At 34.7% G+C, this 23,752-nt stretch overlaps 1 protein-coding gene and 1 long non-coding RNA gene across 3 annotated transcripts; both read right to left on the bottom strand.

The window, feature by feature from the left end:
- Window positions 1-419: 419 nt before the first annotated feature.
- On the bottom strand, window positions 420-18,695 carry LOC118057099 (pre-mRNA-splicing factor ATP-dependent RNA helicase DEAH1). Of its 2 annotated transcripts, XM_035069558.2 has the most exons (28): window positions 18,476-18,652; window positions 17,153-17,266; window positions 16,914-17,047; window positions 16,563-16,772; window positions 16,361-16,447; window positions 16,015-16,101; window positions 15,727-15,760; window positions 15,565-15,619; window positions 15,423-15,482; window positions 15,133-15,204; window positions 14,313-14,376; window positions 12,859-12,938; window positions 12,618-12,685; window positions 12,452-12,509; window positions 12,176-12,233; window positions 12,016-12,084; window positions 10,928-10,996; window positions 8,359-8,448; window positions 7,413-7,499; window positions 6,727-6,842; window positions 6,570-6,636; window positions 5,202-6,242; window positions 4,050-4,112; window positions 2,847-2,970; window positions 2,652-2,752; window positions 1,518-1,580; window positions 1,329-1,401; window positions 420-784 (listed from the first exon to the last, which is right to left on the bottom strand). In XM_035069558.2, exons 2-28 carry the CDS (start codon window positions 17,247-17,249, stop codon window positions 723-725), a joined length of 3,189 nt encoding a protein of 1,062 aa, XP_034925449.1. In that variant the 5' UTR covers window positions 17,250-17,266; window positions 18,476-18,652; the 3' UTR covers window positions 420-722. The 2 variants fall into 2 exon arrangements, with proteins under 2 accessions (XP_034925449.1, XP_073260934.1); XM_073404833.1 differs by lacking the exon at window positions 17,153-17,266 and having other exon boundaries at window positions 18,476-18,695.
- A 3,012-nt stretch (window positions 18,696-21,707) lies between these two features.
- LOC118057098 (uncharacterized) lies at window positions 21,708-23,752 on the bottom strand. The gene is made up of 3 exons (XR_004688910.2): window positions 23,390-23,752; window positions 22,714-23,122; window positions 21,708-22,509 (listed from the first exon to the last, which is right to left on the bottom strand). It is a non-coding gene; the product is annotated as an uncharacterized lncRNA (long non-coding RNA).

Raw genomic sequence — 23,752 nt, 5'->3', positions numbered from 1 at the left:
CGTAATAGATGCATGATGCTAATGAAGAAATTTTAAGAGGTTGGTGCCTAAAAGGATATTTGAGAATAAAATAACAATTGATTTTTAAAATATTTCATTTAAAAAATTATCAAAATAATTTTTTTTTATTGAAATTTATTTTTAACATCAACACATCAAAACAATTCAAAAACATTAAAAAAAAAATTAAATTTTAATTAAAAAAAACAAGTTCATGCTCACTCCCAAACACCCCACTACTCCTAAAAAGATGAATTTATGAATTTGTTGAATTGATTAATTAATTTATCCAAGATGCAACAATTTGGTCTCAATAAGAACTTGTATGGTTTATATAAACTTGTTTTTGTGATGACTTGTATGATCCATGATTTTCAAAATCACAAGTGTTATATTTGAATCCGTCATAATACACAACATAATTTGCCTGAAAGCAATATAGCCTTCTCCATAAATGTTCTATATATACATAGTACAAATGTATATAATCTTGGGTCAGAGTAAGGTTGGGATAGTCATTAATCATTGATTAAGGTAACTATCCAAATTTCAGGTCAGTATCTATTGGTTCAGATGAAATTACTATCCCTACATGCGATGTCAAATTGTCTTCAAAATTGTATTTACGTCTTGTACTCCTAGACCACAAATAACTCTAGGGCTCCCGTATACTCCTCATATCTTATGAACTCAGCTGCAAGCTCCCGTATACTCTTCGTATCTTATGAACCCAGCTGCTGCGATGATGCTCGTCCCTGCCCTCGTGGCATTTTCTTCGACCCCGCTGCCAAACATAAAACCAAATGTCACTAAACACAATGAAGCGCAATGTCATATCACAAGGAAGCACTTCTTCGGTACGATAAATTAAAACGATTGTGGATTGCCATCATTGCAAGCTAATACCAAGATTTCAACCGTCCTAATGACAGATGCATGCACGTAGAACAAGCTTTTTTCATCTAATTTGCATGCATCAAGTTCTTACTCTCTACAGGATATTCAGAAAGAGTTCCCATTTTAAATTCTCAAATAGAAGCAAGAATTCCGATCTAAGCCCACTCAAGACGACAAATCATTGTCAGCCAAATCATGTCATTCAATAACATGCGGAAGGCAATCGCTTTTCAGCAAGGAAAAGCTATTTATACTAGGCATTCGTGGACGCTCATCTTATCTGTTTACTATGTTGTTTATACTTGACTGGTATTGGCTTATAAGTTGTGTCCTCATTGCAAGCTTGAACAGCAATAATATTCAGGCCTTTCAGTAATACACGCACACATGCACGCAAATATACACAGAGAGAGAGGGAGAAGAGAGCATACGATCTTCAACATCCTTCATCTGGTAATAATGGGGAGCTATTTCTACCAGCCAGTCTGGCTTTAGTTCCGTTACCTGCAATTCGTGTTCCAAATTTCAGCTATAACCCAAAACATATTCCAATTTCCAAGTGAAGCCCTTGTTGATGGGAGTAATATCTGAAATGCGTGTTTGAGATGAGTAAAACTTGCCTGCCTCATGTACTCCTTAGTAGTAAGAACCAACTCGTGGTATACAGCCCATCTTGGGAGCACCTGCATTGAAATAAATAAAATATATAAGCACACAGCAAAACACTACATGGATAATGGGATTTGTACAAGTTGAAATAACAAATGCCGCCTGACATGTACTTGACTCCTTGTCAATTTCCCCACCCAAGAAAACGCTTGTATGGTGGAGCACATTAGAGAAGAAAAACACTTCAGGACAAGCTTATGGTGGAGCACAATACAGAAGAAAAAAACACTTCAGGACAAACTTATGCACAATATAATTTTCATTGGAACAATATTATCTTGAAGGAAAAAATCTATAACAGGTATACTTACAGCCTACATGCCCAACTGCTGAGTGAAGATGACGAAAAGGAAATTTCCCTATTTAACACACAGGTTAAAGCCTTCTAACGTTGTGCAAAGGTTTAGCGCAAGCATTTAGGTTCCTTGGACAACTTAAAATCCAGATAGATCAGGATACAAAGAAATGTACACCATCTGTGAGATTTATAAACAGTTTTCATAGTCATTATATGCCTAATCCCAAGATTGGTATCGGTTCAACAACCATCCTGGTCTATAAATGCTTATGCCTAGTGTTTATGCAAACTATCTGGCTCTTGGAAATCAGCATTCCAAAATTATTTGCAACAACTACACCAGATAAAAACCAGAATCACCCATAGAAAATTCCCTACCTAGATAGTATACAAATCTTTTCAATGGAAGATGTCATCCTGAGGTTAAGAAAATAAAAAGCCACGGCGGTTTACTTCAAACTCATTTCAAGTATAATACAGAAAACCAGGGACAATATCTATTTTGAAAATGTTGATATGCCATCCTAGACAATCACAAAGAATCATTAATGACAAAGGGTCTGTTTAGCGTGCCTATAATCAAAGCACCCCTCTTAGTTGACTATAATAGAAGCAGGAGAAGGTGATGTTCTCTCATAATCATCTTTTACCTGCTTTTCTGAGATATAATGCTTGCCTTTTCAAAAAGCAAGCTCTTTACCAAACACTTCTACTTTTAAAAGCTAGACAAAAGCTGCACACTACTATGCATAATAGCAAGGCCAAACAGAGCCAAAACACATCTCACCTGCGACAACCCTGAGCTGGGATGAATGTGAACTGTCTGTGAATGTTTCACAGTTTTGTAGGATCCATTCTTCTGTAGCCTAGCAGAATGGGGGAAAAAACCTAGAAAGGATGATTAGAGTTGAATTAAATACTGAAGATCACGTGAGTATTTTGACTCCAAATAAATAGTAATAGTTATTGCTAGTAAATTTACCAGATGTTATGGACTTCTTTATCGCATCTAAATCATTGGGGCTGGATGATAGCTCAATTTCAACCCTCTCCAAAAGGCCCTCCAACTGGTCTCGTACATCCCTGGCTCGCTTCATACTCCTTACCTGATACCATGGAGACCATGGGTAACAAGGTACTACAGATCAGATATCGCTAAAAAGAAAATTGAAGGGCTAAGCTGAGTGTCAGATGAACTATATTGTCAAATTTGCAGTTTAAAATATACACACTTCAAGTCTACCATGAGTAATTAACATGAACAAAATAAAAATCTGTAACCACATATTGTAATGGCCAGCATCAATCAGTGTCATAATCCCGAGGTGAGGCCACACAATATTGAAGATTATCTTCATGTCTACGGTACCAAGAGTGTGGAGCTTAAATTATAAACTAAATCTGTAACAGCAGCAATGCAGCTGGAAGAACTGCTTGGCTTGCTAAGTCAACAAAATTCACACAACACTAAACAAGTGAAGAAATTAGCCCACATTTTGGACTCCAGCAAGCATGGGTAGGAAGTTAAATTTTCGAACTTGAAGAGAGGGGGGGATATCAATCAAACAAACTTCCCGCCGTCATGCTGAATTGTTTATTACTGAGTTCTAGGCATTTTCTTAGTTCTAAACTCACAAACAATTCTTTATGCCAAGTTAAAAGGTTTAAAGTGATAAAAGTTGTGTTGTGTGTGTGTGAGAGAGAGAGAGAGAAAGGGAGGGAGAGGGAGCAAGGAGAAGATCAAAATTAAAATAAGAGTTATCATTATACTGCCACGAATAACTTAGCCACATGCTGACTGGTCAGAGATCAGACTTTTATGAGAATTGGCTTTGGAGGCTATATTTAGTTTTTCAATTATGATAGGAGCAATCTATTTGAAATTCAAGTCAGATCTCCAGATGCCCATGTGCACATTGTGCTGCTTGAAAAAATTCATGTTCGGTTTTACTAAAAGGGCTCAAGTGTGCTGATATACCAGCATGCAAAGAACTGTTTATCCAGAACAGGGGGAGAAAAAGGACTCTTTTGGAACCTACACCCTGCACCCATTTTATGGATCAGAGGCCTCAACAGTTGGAAAAACTTGGACTCATGTCTATTTTGAACACTCACAGTGGGTAACATAGCACAAAGAATCAGGAATTTAGATGACAATATGCCATTCTAAAATATTGAGCCATACCTGAATATAATTTTCATAACACCATTGTGTCGAATAATTAGTTTCCTTCCAAGAATTATACACCTAAAAACATCAGCAACAAACATTGTGAGGCAACCATTCTGGACACCTTGAATCAAGTAATATGAGTAATTCAAATGTAGTTCATAAAATAAAAAGGAAAACCACAATGATAATGCAATTCGTATCATAATTTCTGAAAATGTAACATAAAAATCTATCAAAATCAGAACAATATATTGCAGTAAACTGGGAAAATTACCAATAGGTTCAGTTTTAGGAAGTAAAAGGCCAATAAGTTCTATCATCATTTTCACTGACCAATAAGTTCATATGTGAATTATTTATCCAAAAAAGTTATATTCCATGTGTACTTTCAATTTTTTAAGGGAACTCATAGATCTAAACCTTTATTTCTTAATTTTTCAGCTTGCATTATTTATTGCATTTTTAAAATTTAGAATTCTTCAACTCGTGTACCTTTGTTTTTGTTTTTTTTTTTTTTGGGGGGGGGCCTCGTTGATGTGTGATGAAGATCTCTTTCACATTTTACATCATATGGTAAATGTTTTTGGAGAACTGCGAGTTAACTTCTTCTTCAAGTTGTGTTTTTAACAGTGACGAAAAGTATACAACAAAACTTGAAGAATTTACTAGGAAAAGAAAAAATGAAGAAATTAAGCTCAATCTAATAAGTTCTCTTCCAAAAGGTAGGACAATTAACAATAAATGTATATTTCATATTTGAAAGGGTATTTTGAAGAGTGCAAAATAAAATGAACTTTCTTAAAAAAGAATTCAAAAGGTGAACCATTAGCCACTAAAAAATTTGATTGAACTTACTGGTCTTTTGCTTCTTTTCCTATTTTTCCTTTTGATGAAAATTAGCCTTCTGCTTTTTAATTTCCTAAGTAACCTTGTTTTAACTAACAAATGAATAACAAACAAGGAGAAAGGGGGCGGGAGAGAGAGTGATTGAGATTGATAAGCATCTCTAACAAGTGTACATGCATAAACAAGTATGATGTACAAACCATTGTGCCTATATTAGTACAGCATGTAATTGCAGGAGACCAAGTGTGGGAATATGCATGTATACATATAATTATATGCATTTGAATCCATTCCTAGCGTGTTACATATGTAACTAACCTTGAGAAGAGCAATATGGTCCCCCACATTTCCAGTGTGGAAATTCATTCTGGCATTGTCAGCATGAACTTGTTTGTCCTTTGGACGATAGAAGATTGAGTTTCCAACAGAAAGCATGGCAGCAATAGAAATTATCTCATCTGAGCATTTGTACTTGTCAGAAGCAACAATCATTTTAGACAGCATGGGATCAAGGGGGAACTCAGCCATTCTTCGACCAACTTTAGTCAATTCACCAAGTTTATTTAGTGCACTCAGTGCAAAGAGCAGTTCCAGAGCCTTAAGTAATGCCTCTGAAGGTGGAGGATCCATAAAATCAAAATTTATTAGGTCATGGATTCCAAGACTCTTCAAAGTGAGCACGACATTGGCCAGATTAGTTCTTTGTATTTCTGGTATTGTATTATCTTCCAGGTCATGAAGATAATTGTACGCAGTATACAACCGAAAACACTTTCCTGGACCAGTTCGTCCAGACCGGCCAGCACGCTGCATTGCTGAAGCTTTTGAAATGGGTGTGACCAGCAAAGATTCCATCCCAGTCCTAGGGTTGTATGATTTCATCTTGCAAAAACCTGGATCTATGACATACTTGATCCCATCAATTGTTAAGGATGTTTCCGCAATATTTGTTGCAAGGACCACCTTCCGTGCTCCTTCAGGAGTGGGCTCAAATATTTTAGCTTGGAGCTCTGTGGGTAAGTTAGCATATATAGGGCAAATAATAAGTTCCGCAATTTTTGTACCCAAACCCCTTGTCCTCTGCCTCATAATCTCCTCAGCTGTCTCTATTTCCTCCTGACCAGTGAGAAATATTAAAATATCTCCAGGCGGCTGTGTCACATGGATTTGAAGTACGGTTACAACAGCTGCATCTAAGTAATCAGCTTCCGGGGCTTTTGTATAGTGTATCTCAACAGGAAACCTCCTCCCAGGAATTTTGAAAATTGGAGCAGAATCAAAGTAATCACTAAATTTCTCAGCATCAAGTGTTGCACTTGAAATAAGCAACTTTAAATCTGGTCGAAAACGGGCTATATCCTATCACATAGAAACATGGATGTTGAACAATCAGGTAATGATCAAGAGTTTAACCGGTACATGTACAAAAATAAGTAATCCTAACGCTGGTAAAATTGTTCCTACAGATGTAATCCTAATGTGGTTATACTGTTCCTAGAGATCTGACATTGCTAGAATATATTCATGGAATCCTGGCAGTGAAATAAATTATGCATTAATGTATTGAATGAGCAAAAGAATCTGTACCTTCTTTCTATCAGGTAGAATATACACATAGTCATGGTTTTATACATCCATAAATATATTAAATGAATTATAGCTATAAAGTTGAAAGAATCTACTTGCCTTTACCAATCCAAACAGTATGTCAGTTGACAAAGTTCTTTCATGTGCCTCATCCACCATCACAACACTAATTTGAAATAAAATAAAAAAACGCTTTATTAAGCCAGTGGAACCGACCACATCAAAACCACAAATAAGGCAATGAGACATAGCTCACCTGTAGCCTGCCAGATCTGGTTCGCCAAGAAATTCACGCAAGAGCATTCCATCGGTCATATATTTCAAAACAGTCTTATCGGATGTGCAATCTTCAAAACGAATGGAGTAGCCAACCTGAAGATAACATGAAAACCATTTACTGTTAAATGTTATTTAATAGTAGGTTATTACCATTTCTAACATACTTCCACAAATTAAGCTTTCCTTGTCTTAAATGCTAGGAGTTTCGAATCCTATTAAGTCTGTGATAATAGAAAATCTCAAATGATGATATGAGCACACCTTAAGCCATAATAATAGCTAGATTTCACAAAAACAAATCACTCTCTTTTAATTTGTTTGTAAACATTCTGTCTTTATTTACTGTCCAACCAATGATCATTGCAACGTGCCTTCAAAGTCAACTGCATGAATTAGGTTTAAGTCATTTTGATATAGGAGCAGATCCTATATAGTACTTTAATTTCAATAAGTTATTGTAGCATGGTATTTTAGTGTACTTAGCATCTTTCACATAATTACAGTTATCATGTTAGTTTGATGGCTGAGATTTAATTACAGTTATTTAATCCAAGTGACAGTGAATACAACATATGTGAGAACGCATATAAACCTACACTTGGTAAAATAAACAAAAACATGAGTAGAAAAGAGAGACTGAGAGTAATAACAGATGCCACACACCTCATGCCCAAGTTTCACACCCATTTCTTGTGAAACTCTAGCAGCAACACTCATGGCAGCAACTCGCCTTGGCTGTGTACAACCAACCTGTAAGAAGCAACAAAAAAAAGTTGATAGTCTCAAAAATGTCAAACATGTGGACACCAGCTTTCTCAAATCATTTAGGCAAAACCTTTGGTTATCTCTTGAAGTAATCTGGCACACTTTTAATTTTGCCTATCTTAGCACATCATTTTCCATGTTGCAAGTCATTGTCAAGTAGAATTAAGGAACAACAAAAACACCACAACATCACCCAGTCCCAATAGTTTCTTTGGATGTAATTGTCAACATTAAGAACACAAGGCATAATTGACTCTCGAGATAAATATATATAAGATACAAAACTAGGGCCATTCCCAATCATTTTTCTTGGATCACAAATGACCCTATGGGAGTAGGGGATGCACGCATCCAATGTACTGGGCCATTGCCCTACTGGTGACACACTAATTGATGTTTCAATGTTATATCAGTTATCATAAAAGAATCAGTGTTACAGGCATGTCTAGCTGTGTGTAAATACAAATGCTTGTTACATTGGTGTTCGAGGTCATTCCTGTTTTGACTCTCTTCTTAAATCACTAGAATTAAGATTCAGTTAAAAGAAGAAATTATGGAATTTAACTACAACTTTAGGCAAATAATTGCAAATTATACCACAAAAAGAATATCAACATAATAGCAGAGCAAGTTGCAATAATTGCATCAGTTGTTGATTCCCAAAAGCCCAATACTGTAACAAGAAAATTTTGCATGTGTGTCCATTTGTACCGAAAATATGACAAGAAAATGCTACTCAAATTTTTGACGAGTAATAATTCACTAGAGGGTGACAACTGGAACAATAGAAAAATGGCAATTAGCATCTACAATGGCAAATGCATATGAAGGAACAAGATTATACCTTCCCATGCTTGGTGTAACCAGCTTCATGAAGATACTGTGGTATCTGTGTGGTCTTCCCTGAACCAGTTTCTCCTACTATGATAATAACCTGCAAAAGAGATTATAAAATATTATTAAAAAAACATGAACTGGGGGGTCTACATCCACTCATGCACATGCAAGTAGTAAGTAAATGCCATGTTACAGACTCAAGCACAGTGGCTGGAGATGCCCCATCTAATAAGACATTATAAATTGTATGACTGAACACAGTTCAGCAATTAGATGAAAGCATTTATATGCTTAAACTACTGGATAGAGGGGATGGCAAAGAATTTTGAGGTCCAAAGAGAGATGCTTTAATTTTAAGTCATTTGATCCAATACTAGTTAGGAAAGACATGGTCAAGCAAAACCCCCGAGAAGTGCATTTTCTTCCTATTGAAGAAAGACTTGGTCACACCTAGAAGCAACTTTCAATTGGTAAGCTACTAGGAAGGCAAATGCACTTCCCAGGTGATTATCTTGGCCGATTGCTGATTAAGCTGTATGAGTGCTTTGGAATCAGTTCGCTGCTTGCTTATTCATTTCATTTAAAGCACAAAATTGATGTGCATATCTTCTCTGAAGCTACTAGGAAGACAAATGCACTTCCCAGGGGATTATTGTAATGACCTGAAATTTCAATGTAACTTTTATATTTCTAATCATCATATATGAGTATAATGTTAATCCTCACACACAATCACGCTATTGAGACTAAAAGTGGTAAGAAACTCGGAAAAAAAATTTATGTCAAGTATGAATAGGAATCTCCAAAGAATTAGTCTAAAACCCAAGATGATTTAAGTAAATTATATAGTATGCGAAATTCAGATTTTTGGCGTGAAATTTCCAACTATCTAGTTTTACAATATTGAACATATTTCTCGATCCAACCGTTGGATCGGACTGAAATTTTACGTGGATCTTAAGACATAATGTTTTACCTTGGGTTAAAATTTTCCCAATCATAATTATCATAAAATTTTTCTTTGGGTTTCTTACCACTTTAGTCCCAATAGCGTGATTGTGCGTGAGGATTATACTAAAATTCGACGTTTATCACGCATAGGGTCATGCATTGATCCATACCCAATTTACAAAATTTCCTCCTTCAAATTATTATTTTTACCTGGTCAAGGAGTTTTCACGATTTATCGTTGACTAATATTTTGCATGTTATTTTATTACTTTAGCTTCTCTAAATTTTAAATTAATCTCCCGGAAATGTTCATCCTAATTCATAAGATTTTCTCCCTAATTTATCATTTTTCAATTAATAGTTACCTATTTGACCCATATTTATCTATTTACCCTATTTATTTAACCCTGAGTTACCTATTTTTGACTAGGGGTTTACAATTATCTTGGCCAATTGCTGATTACTCTGTAAGAATGCTTTTGAATCAGTTGTTGCTTGCTTGTTCATTTCATTTCGAGCACAAAATTGATGTGGATGTCTTCTCTGTGGCAGGGATCTGTTTGGGATGCAAGATTGATTGAAGCTGTGAAGGCTTTGTGAGGTGTACAGTGTAAACAAAACAAGAGGAGAATTCTTGCCTTTCTACCTCTTACAATTTTTTGGCTAGGACAGGAGGAGTGTAATAAGAGCCTTTTGAGAGACAAGAGATGCCTCTCTCTTTGTTAGTTTGGATAGCTCAAGTACAACACCTTTCCCCTTCTGCTAAGACGAGAGATTACTACCATCAATGAAAAGCAAGAAAGACTTCACTTGAGAGGAAAATACTAGGGAAAAAATAACCAAATAATATCTACCCTAGCAAACTAGGCCTAATCCAGAATCTGAGTGGTTTTGGTAGCATGCAATAGTAGCGTGCAATTCTTTGAAAGTGTTCTTTCATTCAAGGTTTTTTATAATCATGATCTAGTAACTTTGCCACTCTTAATTATTTTTTCCCTCCAATCACAAGAAAATATATATGACGCTTTAGGATGGAAAAAAGAAATACAAGAATAGGCCTCTTGTGATAAATAAAAATCAGTGTAATGTAGCAATTAGAAAATAAATATCAAAATCATATTTTTAAGTTTTTCAAAACAAAGAAATTGTATCCAAACTTCAAAGATACTGAAAAAATTGCTTTCTTTCCTACCCTAACCAACCTTTCCTAGCTATGGTTCAAAACAGGGTCGAATATGTCAGCTGCTGCTGCTGAGCCAGAACTTTGTTTTACTATGATTTCTTGGTCTTCTGACCTCAGGCAATTATCTTTACAGCTAAAAACCTGTCGCAAAAAGGTGTAAACTCCAATAATGCCAAATCAGGCAAACAATATCGTTTCAATAGTACTTTAACCTTTGCCATTTTTCTTATCCTATTTTCATTAATGGACACAGGGAAACAGGCAGCCATTCTTGATAGCATGAAATACAACTTAGCCCACAATATCTCATTTCAGAACAAGTGGGACTCTAGGGAATGAGGCAAGTTCATGTACAAAAGACTATAGTTTACATATGAGCAAAAAATAACCAGCGACAAGAAGGGACCAATTAGCAAAAGCATTAAATGTTGCAAGAAAATACCTGATGATCATTGATAGCTTTGAGCAGTTCATCTCGATATGGATAGATAGGCAAGGTTTTTCTATCTTCCTGAAAGAATAAAAAATGCAGGTGATAGTTAACAACATAACAGTAAATCACATGTTTTCTGGTAGACTACTAGACATGCAAATGTTCCCACAACCACTGCAGGGGTTTGTTACTCAGAAAATCCTAGAAGACTGCAATGTCGAGTGAGAAAAGAAAACACATCAGATCATGCATTTACAAAACAATAAATGGTCTTTTATGCATTGCAAAATGATCATCACAGCCTGACTCATATTCATTGAAGCTTTACTTTCTGGGAGCTATTTTAATGCTTTGTCCACATTGCTTATTTCATTCCTCAGAGTAGCAGAATTACTCCCAAAGAAGAAAAAGAAGAAGAAGAACGGAAGCAGACCCCATTAGCCAAAAAAAGATTCGAAAATAGCACCTGGAAAGTTTATTGTAGGGGGAAATCTAAAGCTACAAGCATGTCCATTTGCTTGCCATAATTGGAGCTAATCTAGACTGTTTTACTATTTAATATAGCATATTTTGGGGGTTCTAACTGAGAGGGGCAGTTTGTAATTTTTGTTTGTCAGGGGTAATTTTGTGATTTTTGAAAGTTGACCAGTCAACTTCTTCAGCATTAACAAACCTGCCAAACACCACCAGTTATGGTGCACCTCCTTAATCACCTACTTAAGGCACCTACTTATTAGCCTAAAAATATTGGTTGTAACTCCTACTTTGCAAGGATGGGTTTTTGAGTGGATGAAATTGAGATTTTCTGCCTTCAAGGTTAGGTTCATGATGTTCTTATCTTAGGTGTGATGCTTAAGAATTCCTATGAGTGATTTCTAGAAACCCCGGTGGGATGCTAGGTTTGATTTCTTCCTTCTTTTTAAACTACTTTATCCTTAGTTCCTTGTTTATTTACTTTTCTCAAGCACAGCCATAAGCTAAACATATCCAAATCCCCACCTATAACCTATTTCCCCTTTTTATAACCTATCAAATCTGTTGTCACTTGTAAACCATGGTATTTAGATGCAGTAATTAAAGATCTTGCTTCAGCACACCTGAAGCTTCTCTAAAGCTGATTTTGCATTGGACTCTTCAAGTGACTCAGTGGCCAGCTCATCATCAAACTGCATGTCGGAAAAAAGCAAGGATAAGAGAATTGCAGCAGAAAATTGAATGATCCTTGAGATTTAAAAGAACAGGAAAAATAAGATATACCTTGTCACCCTCCTCGACCGTTGCCTTGATAAACTCAATCTGATCCTCAAACACAAACCTAAACACATTTAAAAATACTAATTATCTGCAAGTTCATGAAACAAGCAAAGCATCAAATAACCTCCATATAACTTTGTTTAACTGAAAAGAGGAAAACAAATAAGAAACCAAAATGAGAAATGGAGATGTCTCATTAGAAATTAAAACAAGACAAAAAAAGCCATTGGGATGGAAATTTTGCCGATATTGTAATGGTGAAGAGATGTTTTAACTTACTGATAATCATCAGATATTTGCTTTTTATTTTTAGAACCATATTTCAATGTTGCTTTTTCTGCAAAATGGTGAGTGAAGAATATAAGTACATCCAAAAAAATGAATGGAATAAGGAGTTAAACATGATGTGTTTGGTTGAATGTAATTTTATGTAATATTCCATTACGAATTTGATGATCTTCCCAAGCTTCCTGTTCAGCAAATGGGTTCATTTTATCTCCAGCGCTGCCATCCCTACAGCAAACAAACAGTATGAAATGGTTTAACATCAGAACAAACCACTCCCGTCTAAAGCAAAATATGCTACTTGTGAACACTAAAATTTTCCATTTCTAACAAAATGCGGTTCATGTTCTGCAGAACAATTTTGGTGATTTCAATCACCAGATGCTTCCTTTTAAACTGACCTGTAACGCTGCAAGGCCACAGAAAATCTCTTCTCCTGATTAACGCCTCCTTCCTCATCATATGCTTCTGGCATCCTGTACTGCACTCCAGAAAGAATGTTGGATGGCACATCAAGAGTTAGCAAGCAACAATGACATATAGTGACTAGAAAAAAAATGTATACAAACAGCATATAGATGGCAAGCATCTTTAAGATCGTTTTTCTTTTTTGTCATGAAAACTGCTTAGAAGGTCTCTAGCAATTTCAGGTGTCACAGAGAAAGAAATGTTGAGTGAATTTGCCTTCTAAAGTCTCAGCCAATTTGAATTTGAATACCTTAAAGAGGACGTGATGATGAGAAGGGAATTTAAAGGTTTAACAATAGTGTAACCAAGTGATTCCATATGTGATTAAATTCAAAAATCAAATTTGCAAAATCAAAAACTTCTCATCTATCTCTCTACTTCTAGAGAGAAACTAAAAGCTGGATCTGGAAAGAAGTTACAACTAAATTTTCTGATCCCCTCCCTTCACTTCTCTCCTCGTTTGAATACCTAAACAAAGGAAATTGTTATATCTTTCCACTTTTGAACATAGTGTAGTGCAAAAGTACCAGCTCTGATTGAACATACCTTGTAGAAAGTATCCTAAATAAGCAAGCACACTAGAGTTTATTCAAGAGCATCTAAAACATGTTTACTTGGGAATGCCAACAGAATAGTGACCACTACGTGTCAGACTAGAGGAATTGAAGAATGCAACCACCTTTGTCAGTGCAAGGGGAAGTGCATTACTATTTAACAATATGTTCACTACTCATTAATATAACTAGTTAAAAATTATGACAACTATACAATTAATGAAACAATTCTAAAAAATATGACATTTTATTAGCATCGGTGGTGGCAGAGTGGGCAAGGGCGTGCATGAGTGCTTCCATGTGTGAACACTTATATGCATGTGAGAGAGAACTCCCAGATTTTATTATTATACAAGTTCCAGATTGTCCCATGAGAACACCAGTAACTCAAGAAAAACATGAAGGTTATATTGGAGTGGTTAGGAGCAGAACAAATTTTTTGATATATACATTGCATTGGGTAGATTTGGCATATGATTGTGTGAAATGATGTGAAAGGATCCATCTAGCTGACCCCAACTAGTTTAGGATTGAAGCATTTTGTTGTATATATATAAATTACATTGCTAGGAACACAAGAAAGGGTACACCCATGCACACCAAAACTGTACAAAGTAGAACCCCCAAGGCTGCAAACTGATAATATTTAATAATCACAAATATGAGTGAAAATACTACATAACAACTAAAAGCCCAATCTAAATTCAAGTATATGATTATGCAAGGAAAATGTGAAAGAGCTAAGAATCATCTTCTGAAGTAATTACCGCAACATAAAATAACTCAATCAAGATAACAAAATTAAATAGAATCATCAAAAAATGGTAAATTACCTCATTCGTGTCCTCAACATCCTCTGACCTCTTTTTCACAAGCTCATAAATTTCCTTCTTGTATCTGTTAAAATAAAGCATCCGTAGTGCTTAATAGTAGTCAATATCTGGTAACTGAACTACCCAACATTACTGAATATAAAAATATGTCCAGAAGCCATTACAGGAGAATGATATTTTGAGCTTGGGGCAGCTTTGAGCAAATGGTACAAAATGCATATGAAAGATTGTATTGTTTTACCTAGAAACTAGAGAAAGATTTTGATGGCTACAAGTTTAAGTATGTTCTCCAGATGTCCAAGTACAAAACAAAAGGACCACAATCCTCATAAGACATGACTTGAACCAAAATAAAAAGATATGAAGCAGTCCAAGTCATTGCACCACATTATTTTTTGCACCATGGCCACATTAGTGAAGGCATAAAAGAGCCACCCAAAAGAGATATTCAACTTAGGTGACAAAGGGTACCAATTATATAAAGCCATAGCACAACTAAACAATTACATAAGACCACTGTTTGGCTACACTAGCAGCTAACAGTCCACAAACCACTAACATCAAAAGATACACAATACACTCAGAATCAAAGGGCTTTATGACAAAGCCCTGATCAGCAAACAAGTTGAAAAGTATTGCATGTGGTATTTGTCTTCAATATCTAAAACACACACTCTAGAACAGTTGCTATCGCAATAACCAATTAATAACCTGTTATTGTTTTTATCATATGGGTATAAACAATTTTGCAGGTGAAGATAAAGGAGGAAATTTTGTGAAAGAGTATAGATACATCGCAACAACGAATTGGATTTATTACCTTAGTTCACGATATTCAGCTTCTGTGAGCTTCACACCATCAAAGAGGTATTGTTCATCCTCAATGTCATCTCTGAAAAGGATATGGATAATTGAAGAAAAAACAGGGAAAGAGAAGAAAAACATAAAAGTAGATATCATATGCAATTTATGATTTGCAGCCTGAAGTTCAAGATTATTGAACAGTGTCAACCATAAGCAAGGTTATCATGTTATTAAGGCTAAAAACACCAGTAAGCAAGACAACTAAAGCAAGGTGATAGCAATATCCCATGCGTGATTATGCAATACCTGATTTCTTCCAATTTCTTTTGTTCCCTTTTCTTTAGATATTCTTGTCGTGACACCTTTCTGAATCAATGCCAACGAAGAAGAATGATCAGCAATGCTACCCTGTCATTAAACAAGGAGCAGCAGATAATCAAACACAAACCTCAAAGTGTCAAGCTCATTTTTCTCCAAAGCATTTGATCTTCGAACTGCCTCTTCTGTTGCATGATAAGAAAAATGAGAATTCCATGAAAAAAAAAAAAAGCATTGTTAGAGAACTTTTATGGATGTGGGTACGTAAACATAAGCACTCGAGATTTTATACCTTCCTCCTTCTTTTTCAACTTTGGCTCTGTTAGCTGTTATAATAAGACCAGACAAGACCGTCAGTAAGAAACATGTACTGTGAATGTTTGCAAGTACATATTTATGAGATTTACATTTAATACTAAAAAAAAAATTGACCTTGCAAGAGCATGCATTAGCTTTAGAAGGTGTCATACTTCAAACAATGGCAGAGCGCAGAAATATAATAAAAGATCATAACAGATCCCAAAAGCAACAGCATAAATGAGCAAGACAACAAGATAGATCATTAGATGCAGATGTGTACCTTACGAGTCCCTGCAGCATCACGTTCTCTAATATTTCTCTCTAATTGTTCCCTCTCTCTCTGATCACGCAATCTCTCTTCCTCTGCCTACACACAACACAAGATATACAAGCCATATTTAAACTCAGAGTAAAAACTGCTAAAAAAACCAGTGAGCTAAGCAAAATACTGTGAATAAATCATTTTACAACAGGTTTATGAACTATTAGTAAAATCTATAATGATCAAGGTAAGCAACACCCCAGCAATGCTTGATAAGAATCTCTTTACTAAATAGCAAGGAAATAAATTACAAGGAAAGGGATCAAATTAATTAATACGAGGCATTTGAACAACAAAGGCATACCTCAGAATCACCATCATCATCTTCATCTTCTTCATATGAGGAAGTCCGTCTTTTAACCCGTCTTGCTTCTTCCGCTTGTTTGACCACCTGCAGCATTGCATTTGGTCAAAACAAAAAAATGCTGTCAGAACTGACATTGACAAGCAGCTTACCTAATGAACAAAAAAAAAGAGTTCTGGCAGTAAGAATATAAACACTCTACCTCATCACCTTCATCCTCTTCACTCTCAATCTTCTTCCTGAACCGTTTCTTGTGCCTATCAGATGTAGTGGCAATCAAAGACTTATTGTCAATACCACCAGCACCATCATCCCCGTCATCGTCATCGTCATCGTCATCAGCATCCAAAAGTTGATAGGTCTTCTGCTTCCTTGCCAACACAGCAGCTTCCCTTTCTTGTTTTTGATAAAGCTAGGGCAACAGAAATCAAAAGCATCATTCATTTAACAAACAGAATAATGGCAAGCAAACCAAAAAAGCAGCCAACTATAGCAGAGAATAATCATAATTCCCAAATTAAAAGGAAAGAAAAAGAAACAGGGAAAAACTCACATTTAAACCACCAGATGCTTTACGGGGAACTTTAGCAAAGATTTCTAGAGCAAAAGATTGGGTTTCAGTCGATGATGGAAACCCAAAAGCCTCAAGTTTACTAAGCACATCAGCTGAAGAACCAGCTTGTTTAGCTAAAAAAAAAACCAGAGAGAGAGAGAACAATTATAAAGTAGAAAAATCAAAAGAGAAAAAGTGACACTATGAATTGAACAAAAAATCACTAAATTCAAACTCACAAATTCCAATAATGTACTGAACCACAGTTGCCTGTGAATATCCAAGCAATGACATTAGCTTATCTGAGACCCATGTCTTCAGATTATCATCACCCATTGTCACTCTAAGAAAAACTAGAAAAATCAAAACGGAAAAAATTATTATCTATGAGTAGAACAGAAAACCACAAAATTCAACTTCATCTGAGAATTAAAAAAAAAAATCCGACTTTTTTTTTAGATTTAGAACTGAACCAGAAACCGGTTCAAATTTGAGATTTTTACATTCTTCATTGTTGGGTTTAGGCAGCCTTTAATGCCAGGAAAAAAACAAGAATTAAAGGCTAGTGACTATTGCAGCTCTAATACCTAAATATTCAAATACCCCGCCCAAATTTTTAAAAAAATAATTTTCAACACTTTAAAAATAGGAAGAAGAGAAATGAATTGAAATTATCATAATTGATTAGATTGTTAAGCAAATAGAAGTTAAAATATGTTATAATTCTATATAAGTTGCTAGATTTGCTTTGCTTTTCATATAGCAACAACACTACAAGAGGGCAAGTTTCAAGCATAGAGTCTCGTGTCAATCACAAGCCTCAGCTGATGGAATGTGCTTTTGTCTTCCCTCATCTCATCACAGCTCTCTTCAAGACTCTCTTTTTTCCTTCATTGAATCTAATTTAATACAAAAGTTGTTGTAATTAAAAGAAAAGTTCCACATGCACTAGATAAAAATTTGAGCAACCATTCTACGGGATTTTTTTCTCTTTTTTTATCAACGCAATTTAGTTGTTGTAATATAGCCTACTCATGCATCTACGCATTAACTTGCAATATAAATACTTGATTTTGCTAATAAATTAACAATTCCAATTTGTAATCAAGTGATAATGTGGACCATCATGGCCACAAATTAAGGGTTTTGGAAATTATTTGGCTAAATCCACGCCTACAATAATTCTCTTAACTAACAAAACAGTTACCAAGGATGCCAACAGAACTAGATACATGGTCATGGCTGTCATTCAGTCAAATTACAAATAAATATATATAAAAAATAAAAACATTCCACGCACAGAAACTACTGGATTGCTTGCTTTGTTAATTTAAACCAAAACCCTAAATTTTGTGAAACTGTCATTAAACCAAAACCCTAAACTTCCTCGTGTCACTCAATTCAACAGAGAAAAAACGAAATGTAGAGATTCCATGGACCAAATAGAATAAGATCATCAGTAAAATAAGGCTTCAAGCCTTCAACAGAAAACCTAAAAATCAATGAGTAAAAACAGTGTTTCAAAAACTGTGGAGAGAAGAAGAAAGGAGAGGTTAACTTGCCTGAAATTAAACGCAATCCAAGCTTAAATTGAAGGTCAGTGCTCGGTAGTAGTGGAATATGAAGAAGAAGAACAGCAGAAGCAGATTGGTAACTGAAGGTAGAGGTGAAGACAAGAAGAGGGGAATTTTTTTTCTGTTCTGTGTGTAGCTGCCGTATATGTGTATAAAAAATTAAAAATAATAATAATACTAGCCGGGTCTTCATAGTTTTTAAAGTTTAAACTCGGGAGGGAGGATTTATTTTTTTATTTTACAGAAAAATAAAAATAATATCATTTTAATAAAATAAAATATCAACTGATTTTGATAAGGCATTGATTGGGTTTTTCTGGGCTATTTAGTATCGGGTTAACCCATGTTTTTAGCATGCTAGATCATGGATTAACCTATTGAACCAAGTTGGGTTTCTCGCCTGGTTCCTCCTATTCACCTGCATGTTGCCTAAGTTAGGCTGGGAGGATTTCTGTTTATTTAGGAATATGTTAATGGTTATGATTTAAAGTATTTTTTATTTAAAAAAAATTAATTTTAATATCATCACATTAAAAATATTTAAAAATATAAAAAATTAATTTTAAATAAAAAATTAATTTAAATTTTAAAAAATATAGTTTGTACCGTAATTTCTAAATATGTCGAAATCAAGATAGGGTTGACCAGTCTGGTCTGGTTGCAGTGGAGGCCGGCTTTAATTTAATTGTACACGGTCGCTACAGTTTAGCATACTAATTAAATGATTCTCATTGTTTTAGAAATTATTTATTTAATATTTATGTTTTAAAATCCATTTATAACTTAATCTTTTTTTCCATTTCATGATTTTCCCGATTTTTTTTTAAATAGAAAAAAATAAAGTAGATAAGATGGAAAGATTGATGAGAAAAACCTTTTCTTAATAAAACAATACTAAATAAAGCGAGATCAAAACCTATCAAGAGACAATTTAATAATTCTTTTATATTTTAGGGATTAATTAATTTGTTTTGTTTATTACTCTCCTTTTTTCCATGTAATAATTTCTAGTTCTGTAAATATATACTAACAGCTGATTGTTGATGATGCAATGATTTCTACTATATATAGTTCCAGACCAAGTACATGTACTCGCAGAATCTTCCTTGTATATGTCCGAGGTTGAAGAATCTAGTCTTGTCGATTACAGCGAAAAGTTTCTGAAGAACAAGTAGGATGCAATTTGGCAACATGAAAGAAAATATGTGAAAGAATTATGTTATAATTTCGTTAGCTTAGTGCAAATTCAAAATTACCAGAACAAGGTAATGCTAGATACATGTGTAAGAAGATTGCAAATATTTTTTTATGAACAATCAGAAATAAGAGGATTGTTCATTAAGAATACTCAGTAGAGAAAGTGCTCTAGCAGCTAAGGATTTCATGCTATTATTATTGGGGAATCCGACTGGTGATGTATTAATAGTTGTCCAATGAATACTTAGTATACTGATATAATATTTAACGTGATTTGATAAATTAACTATATTCACAGGAGAGGTTAATATTATTAGAAATATAAAAAAAATACAAAACAAATACATGGAGGAGGAAAACTCACATCTATTATAACTCAACTTCAAACTCACACACACTGCTGCATATGGCAGCAATGGGCAACAACTCATCTTTATCTCTTTTTCTCTTCGCTTCACTCTTTATTCTCTCATTGCTCTCAAATTATTATGCCTTTTTTATAGGTATCAAATGATAAGCTTCTCCAGCACACTTGTTAACTTCAGTAGGACAAGAAATTAAAAATAATAATAATAATAGTCGGGTCTTCATAGTTTTTAAAGTTTAAACTCGGGAGGGAGGCTTTATTTTTTTATTTTATAGAAAAATAAAAATAATATCATTTTAATAAAATAAAATATCAACTGATTTTGATAAGGCATTGATTGGGTTTTTCTGGGCTATTTAGTATCGGGTTAACCCATGTTTTTAGCATGCTAGATCATGGATTAACCTATTGAATCAAGTTGGGTTTCTCACCTAGTTCCTCCTATTCACCTGCATGTTGCCTAGGTTAGGCTGGGAGGATTTCTGTTTATTTAGGAATATGCTAACGGTTATGATTTAAAGTATTTTTTTATTTAAAAAAATTAATTTTAATATCATCACATCAAAAATATCTAAAAACAGAAAAAAAAAATAATTTTAAATAAAAAATTAATTCAAATTTTAAATAATATAGTTTGCATCGTATTTCTAAATATATCGAAATCAAGATAGGGTTGACCAGTCCGGTTTCGTTGCAGTAGAGGCCGGCTTTAATTTAATTGTACACGGTCCCTACAGTTTAGCATACTTATTAAATGGTTCTCATTGTTTTAGAAATTATTTATTTAATATTTATGTTTTAAAATCGATTTATAACTTAATCTTTTTTTCCATTTCATGATTTTCCCGATTTTTTTTTAAATAGAAAAAAATAAAGTAGATAAGATGGAAAGATTTATGAGAAAAACCTTTTCTTAATAAAACAATACTAAATAAAGCGAGATCAACACCTATCAAGAGACAATTTAATAATTCTCTTTTATATTTTAGGGATTAATTAATTTGTTTTGTTTATTACTCTCCTTTTTTCGATGTAATAATTTCTGTAAATATATACTGACAACTGATTGTTGATGGTGCAATGATTTCTACTATATATAGTTCCAGACCAAGTACATGTGCTCGCAGAATCTTCCTTGTATATGTCTGAGGTTGAAGAATCTAGTCTTGTCAATTACAGCGAAAAGTTTCTGAAGAACAAATAGGATACAATTTGGCAACATGAAAGAAAATATGTGAAAGAATTATATTATAATTTCGTTAGCTTAGTGCAAATTCAAAATCACCAGAACAAGGTTATGTTAGATACATGTGTAAGAAGATTGCAAATATTTTTTATGAACAATCAGAAATAAGAGAATTGTTCATTAAGAATACTCAGTTGAGAAAGTGCTCTAGCAGCTAAGGATTTCATGCTATTGCTATTGGGAAATCTAATTGGTGATGTACTGATAATTGACCAATAAAAACTTAGCACACAGACATAATATTTAACATGATTCGGTAAATTAATTATATTCACAGGAGAGGTTAATATTATTAGAAATAGAGAAAGAATATAAAATAAATATATGGAGGAGAAAACTCACATCCATTATAACTCAACTTCAAACTCACAGACACTGCTGCATATGACAACAATAGGCAATAGCTCCTCTTTCTCTCTTATTCTCTTCACTTCACTCTCTATTCTTCCATTGCTCTCAAATAATTATGCCTCTTTTATAGATATCAAATGATAAGCTTCTCCAACATACTTGTCAACTTCAGTGGGATAAGGAAGTCTTAATACATGACACCAATTATGGCACTAATGGTGCTTATATTTATACTTTTTTGGTGATGGGGTATTGTCATAAAATGGCAATATAATAACATCTACTTCCCCTTTGTATTATATCAACTAATGGCATCTGTGCTGAAGTTCCATATTTTTGCTTGAGTTCAACCAGTTGAAAGATCCACTCTAAAGCTCAGTATCTTCTCCTGTACTGTGGCAGAAGTCGAGCTCTAGACCTTGCCACCACTTTGTAGCCTTTGGCCGTCAACCAATGTCAAGAGTGCATCTAATGAAGCTTCACAGACTCCAAGATCAGCCTCTCCGAGCATCCTCACTAAGGGTTCCGGTGCGTTAGCCTGTAAAATACAGAAGGAAGATTCCACTGTACAAATTCCCAGGTGTACCGGGCAGCATCTGATCACTGGTGCAGCCAAGCAGGAGAAAGGCCTCGTCTTTTCACCGGGCTGCTTAAGGTACTCAAACTTTTAGAAAGCTGTTTTAAGTGAAATGGCAGCACTTTGTTTCGCCAAAGCAGTTCCAAAAACCAGTAATTGTACAAGCATCGGAATAATTTCAGCTTCAGCTACTATCTCTTGAACGACAAGGAGCTTTAACAGCATTCTCTGTTACCTGCCTTCTGTGTGAGGCATTTCTGCTCCCATCAGTAAGAGAGGTAGAACTGTAAATAGCATAAGCATTAGAAAAATGAGGGAATAGATTATTTGAATTAGCTGCTACATAATTCATCTAAAATCATCAAGGACAAAAATGATCCTAGATAATTTGTTCAAAGATCAAAAAATATATCTGTCTATGCTAAGGACATTGCATTGTCTAAAAGGGTTATTTTCCTTCATACTAAAGTGCTCACAGGATTGCATACCTGTCTCAATTTTGCCCTTGTTTCTTCACCAGAAGGAGATTGACTCCTTGCAAGAAAAGTTCGAAGAATGCTATTCTGTATTTCCAGACCCGTCAAGGAAATAAGACAGAAGAGTTTAAAGTATCTTCCTCGGATTCCAGTAATGAGATCTGCTCGCAATCAGCTTCTTGAGCAGTGGTTGCCACGGCAAGGTTCATAATTATGACTGCAGCCTGCTCGCGCAGATGTGGTGACGATAAGCTGTTCTGTCGATAAAGAATTTCGAACAGAGCTCCGACTGCACCTTTTCTGATCATTTGAAGACCATTTTTAGGTGCATTTGAAAGGTTCTGAAGAGCTTTAGCAGCCACCTTTTTCACTTCTAAATCATCGTTTACGAGAAATCAAAGAAGTGGCTCCAGTGCCCCTTCTGTAAACAAGGACAGTTTATTGTGATCAATCAAATCAATCTCTGCTAATGTCTCGACTATGATCATTCTAATTTCCTTAAACACATAGAAACAGGCCTTAAACACTCAACCGATTAAGAAATCATGCAAGGAATTATCCTTGGCTGATCACTAATTTCTCAAGGAAGTGTAAGCTCAGGTAAAACATTTGAACTCAAGAATTATCCAGATTTAATAATGACCAGAATCTTAAATCATTGAAATTCTAAATGAACTGACTAGCATACCTGCAGAAAGAAGCTTGAAGGAAAGACATTTTGATCAAGGTAAGACAGATTCTCCAAAAGCTCTTCGGCATCTTTGGCAGCTTGAATTTACTCAAAAATGGGGAAATAAGAATCTATGCTCTGCCCACCCTTTTCACCCTTGCGAAGGGCAGTGACCACGATAAGGTACATCAATCCATTTTCTTGTGTAATTATTTAATAGTTCATCGTTGATAAGATAAATAAACTTGAGCTAGCCATGTAATGCTCTTCGATGTGCTCAGCATGCAAATAAACTGACCTCCTAATTTTGTTTTTATTAGTGATGCAAGGATGATAGATTCTCAATGGTGAAGGAGATGGATGTTTTATATTTTATTTTAT

This window comes from Populus alba, chromosome 15 (genome assembly GCF_005239225.2).
Source record: "Populus alba chromosome 15, ASM523922v2, whole genome shotgun sequence".
Classification (NCBI taxonomy): Eukaryota; Viridiplantae; Streptophyta; class Magnoliopsida; order Malpighiales; family Salicaceae; genus Populus; species Populus alba.
Note: the sequence above shows the minus strand (reverse complement) of the source record. Positions and strands in the feature narration are given on the sequence as shown.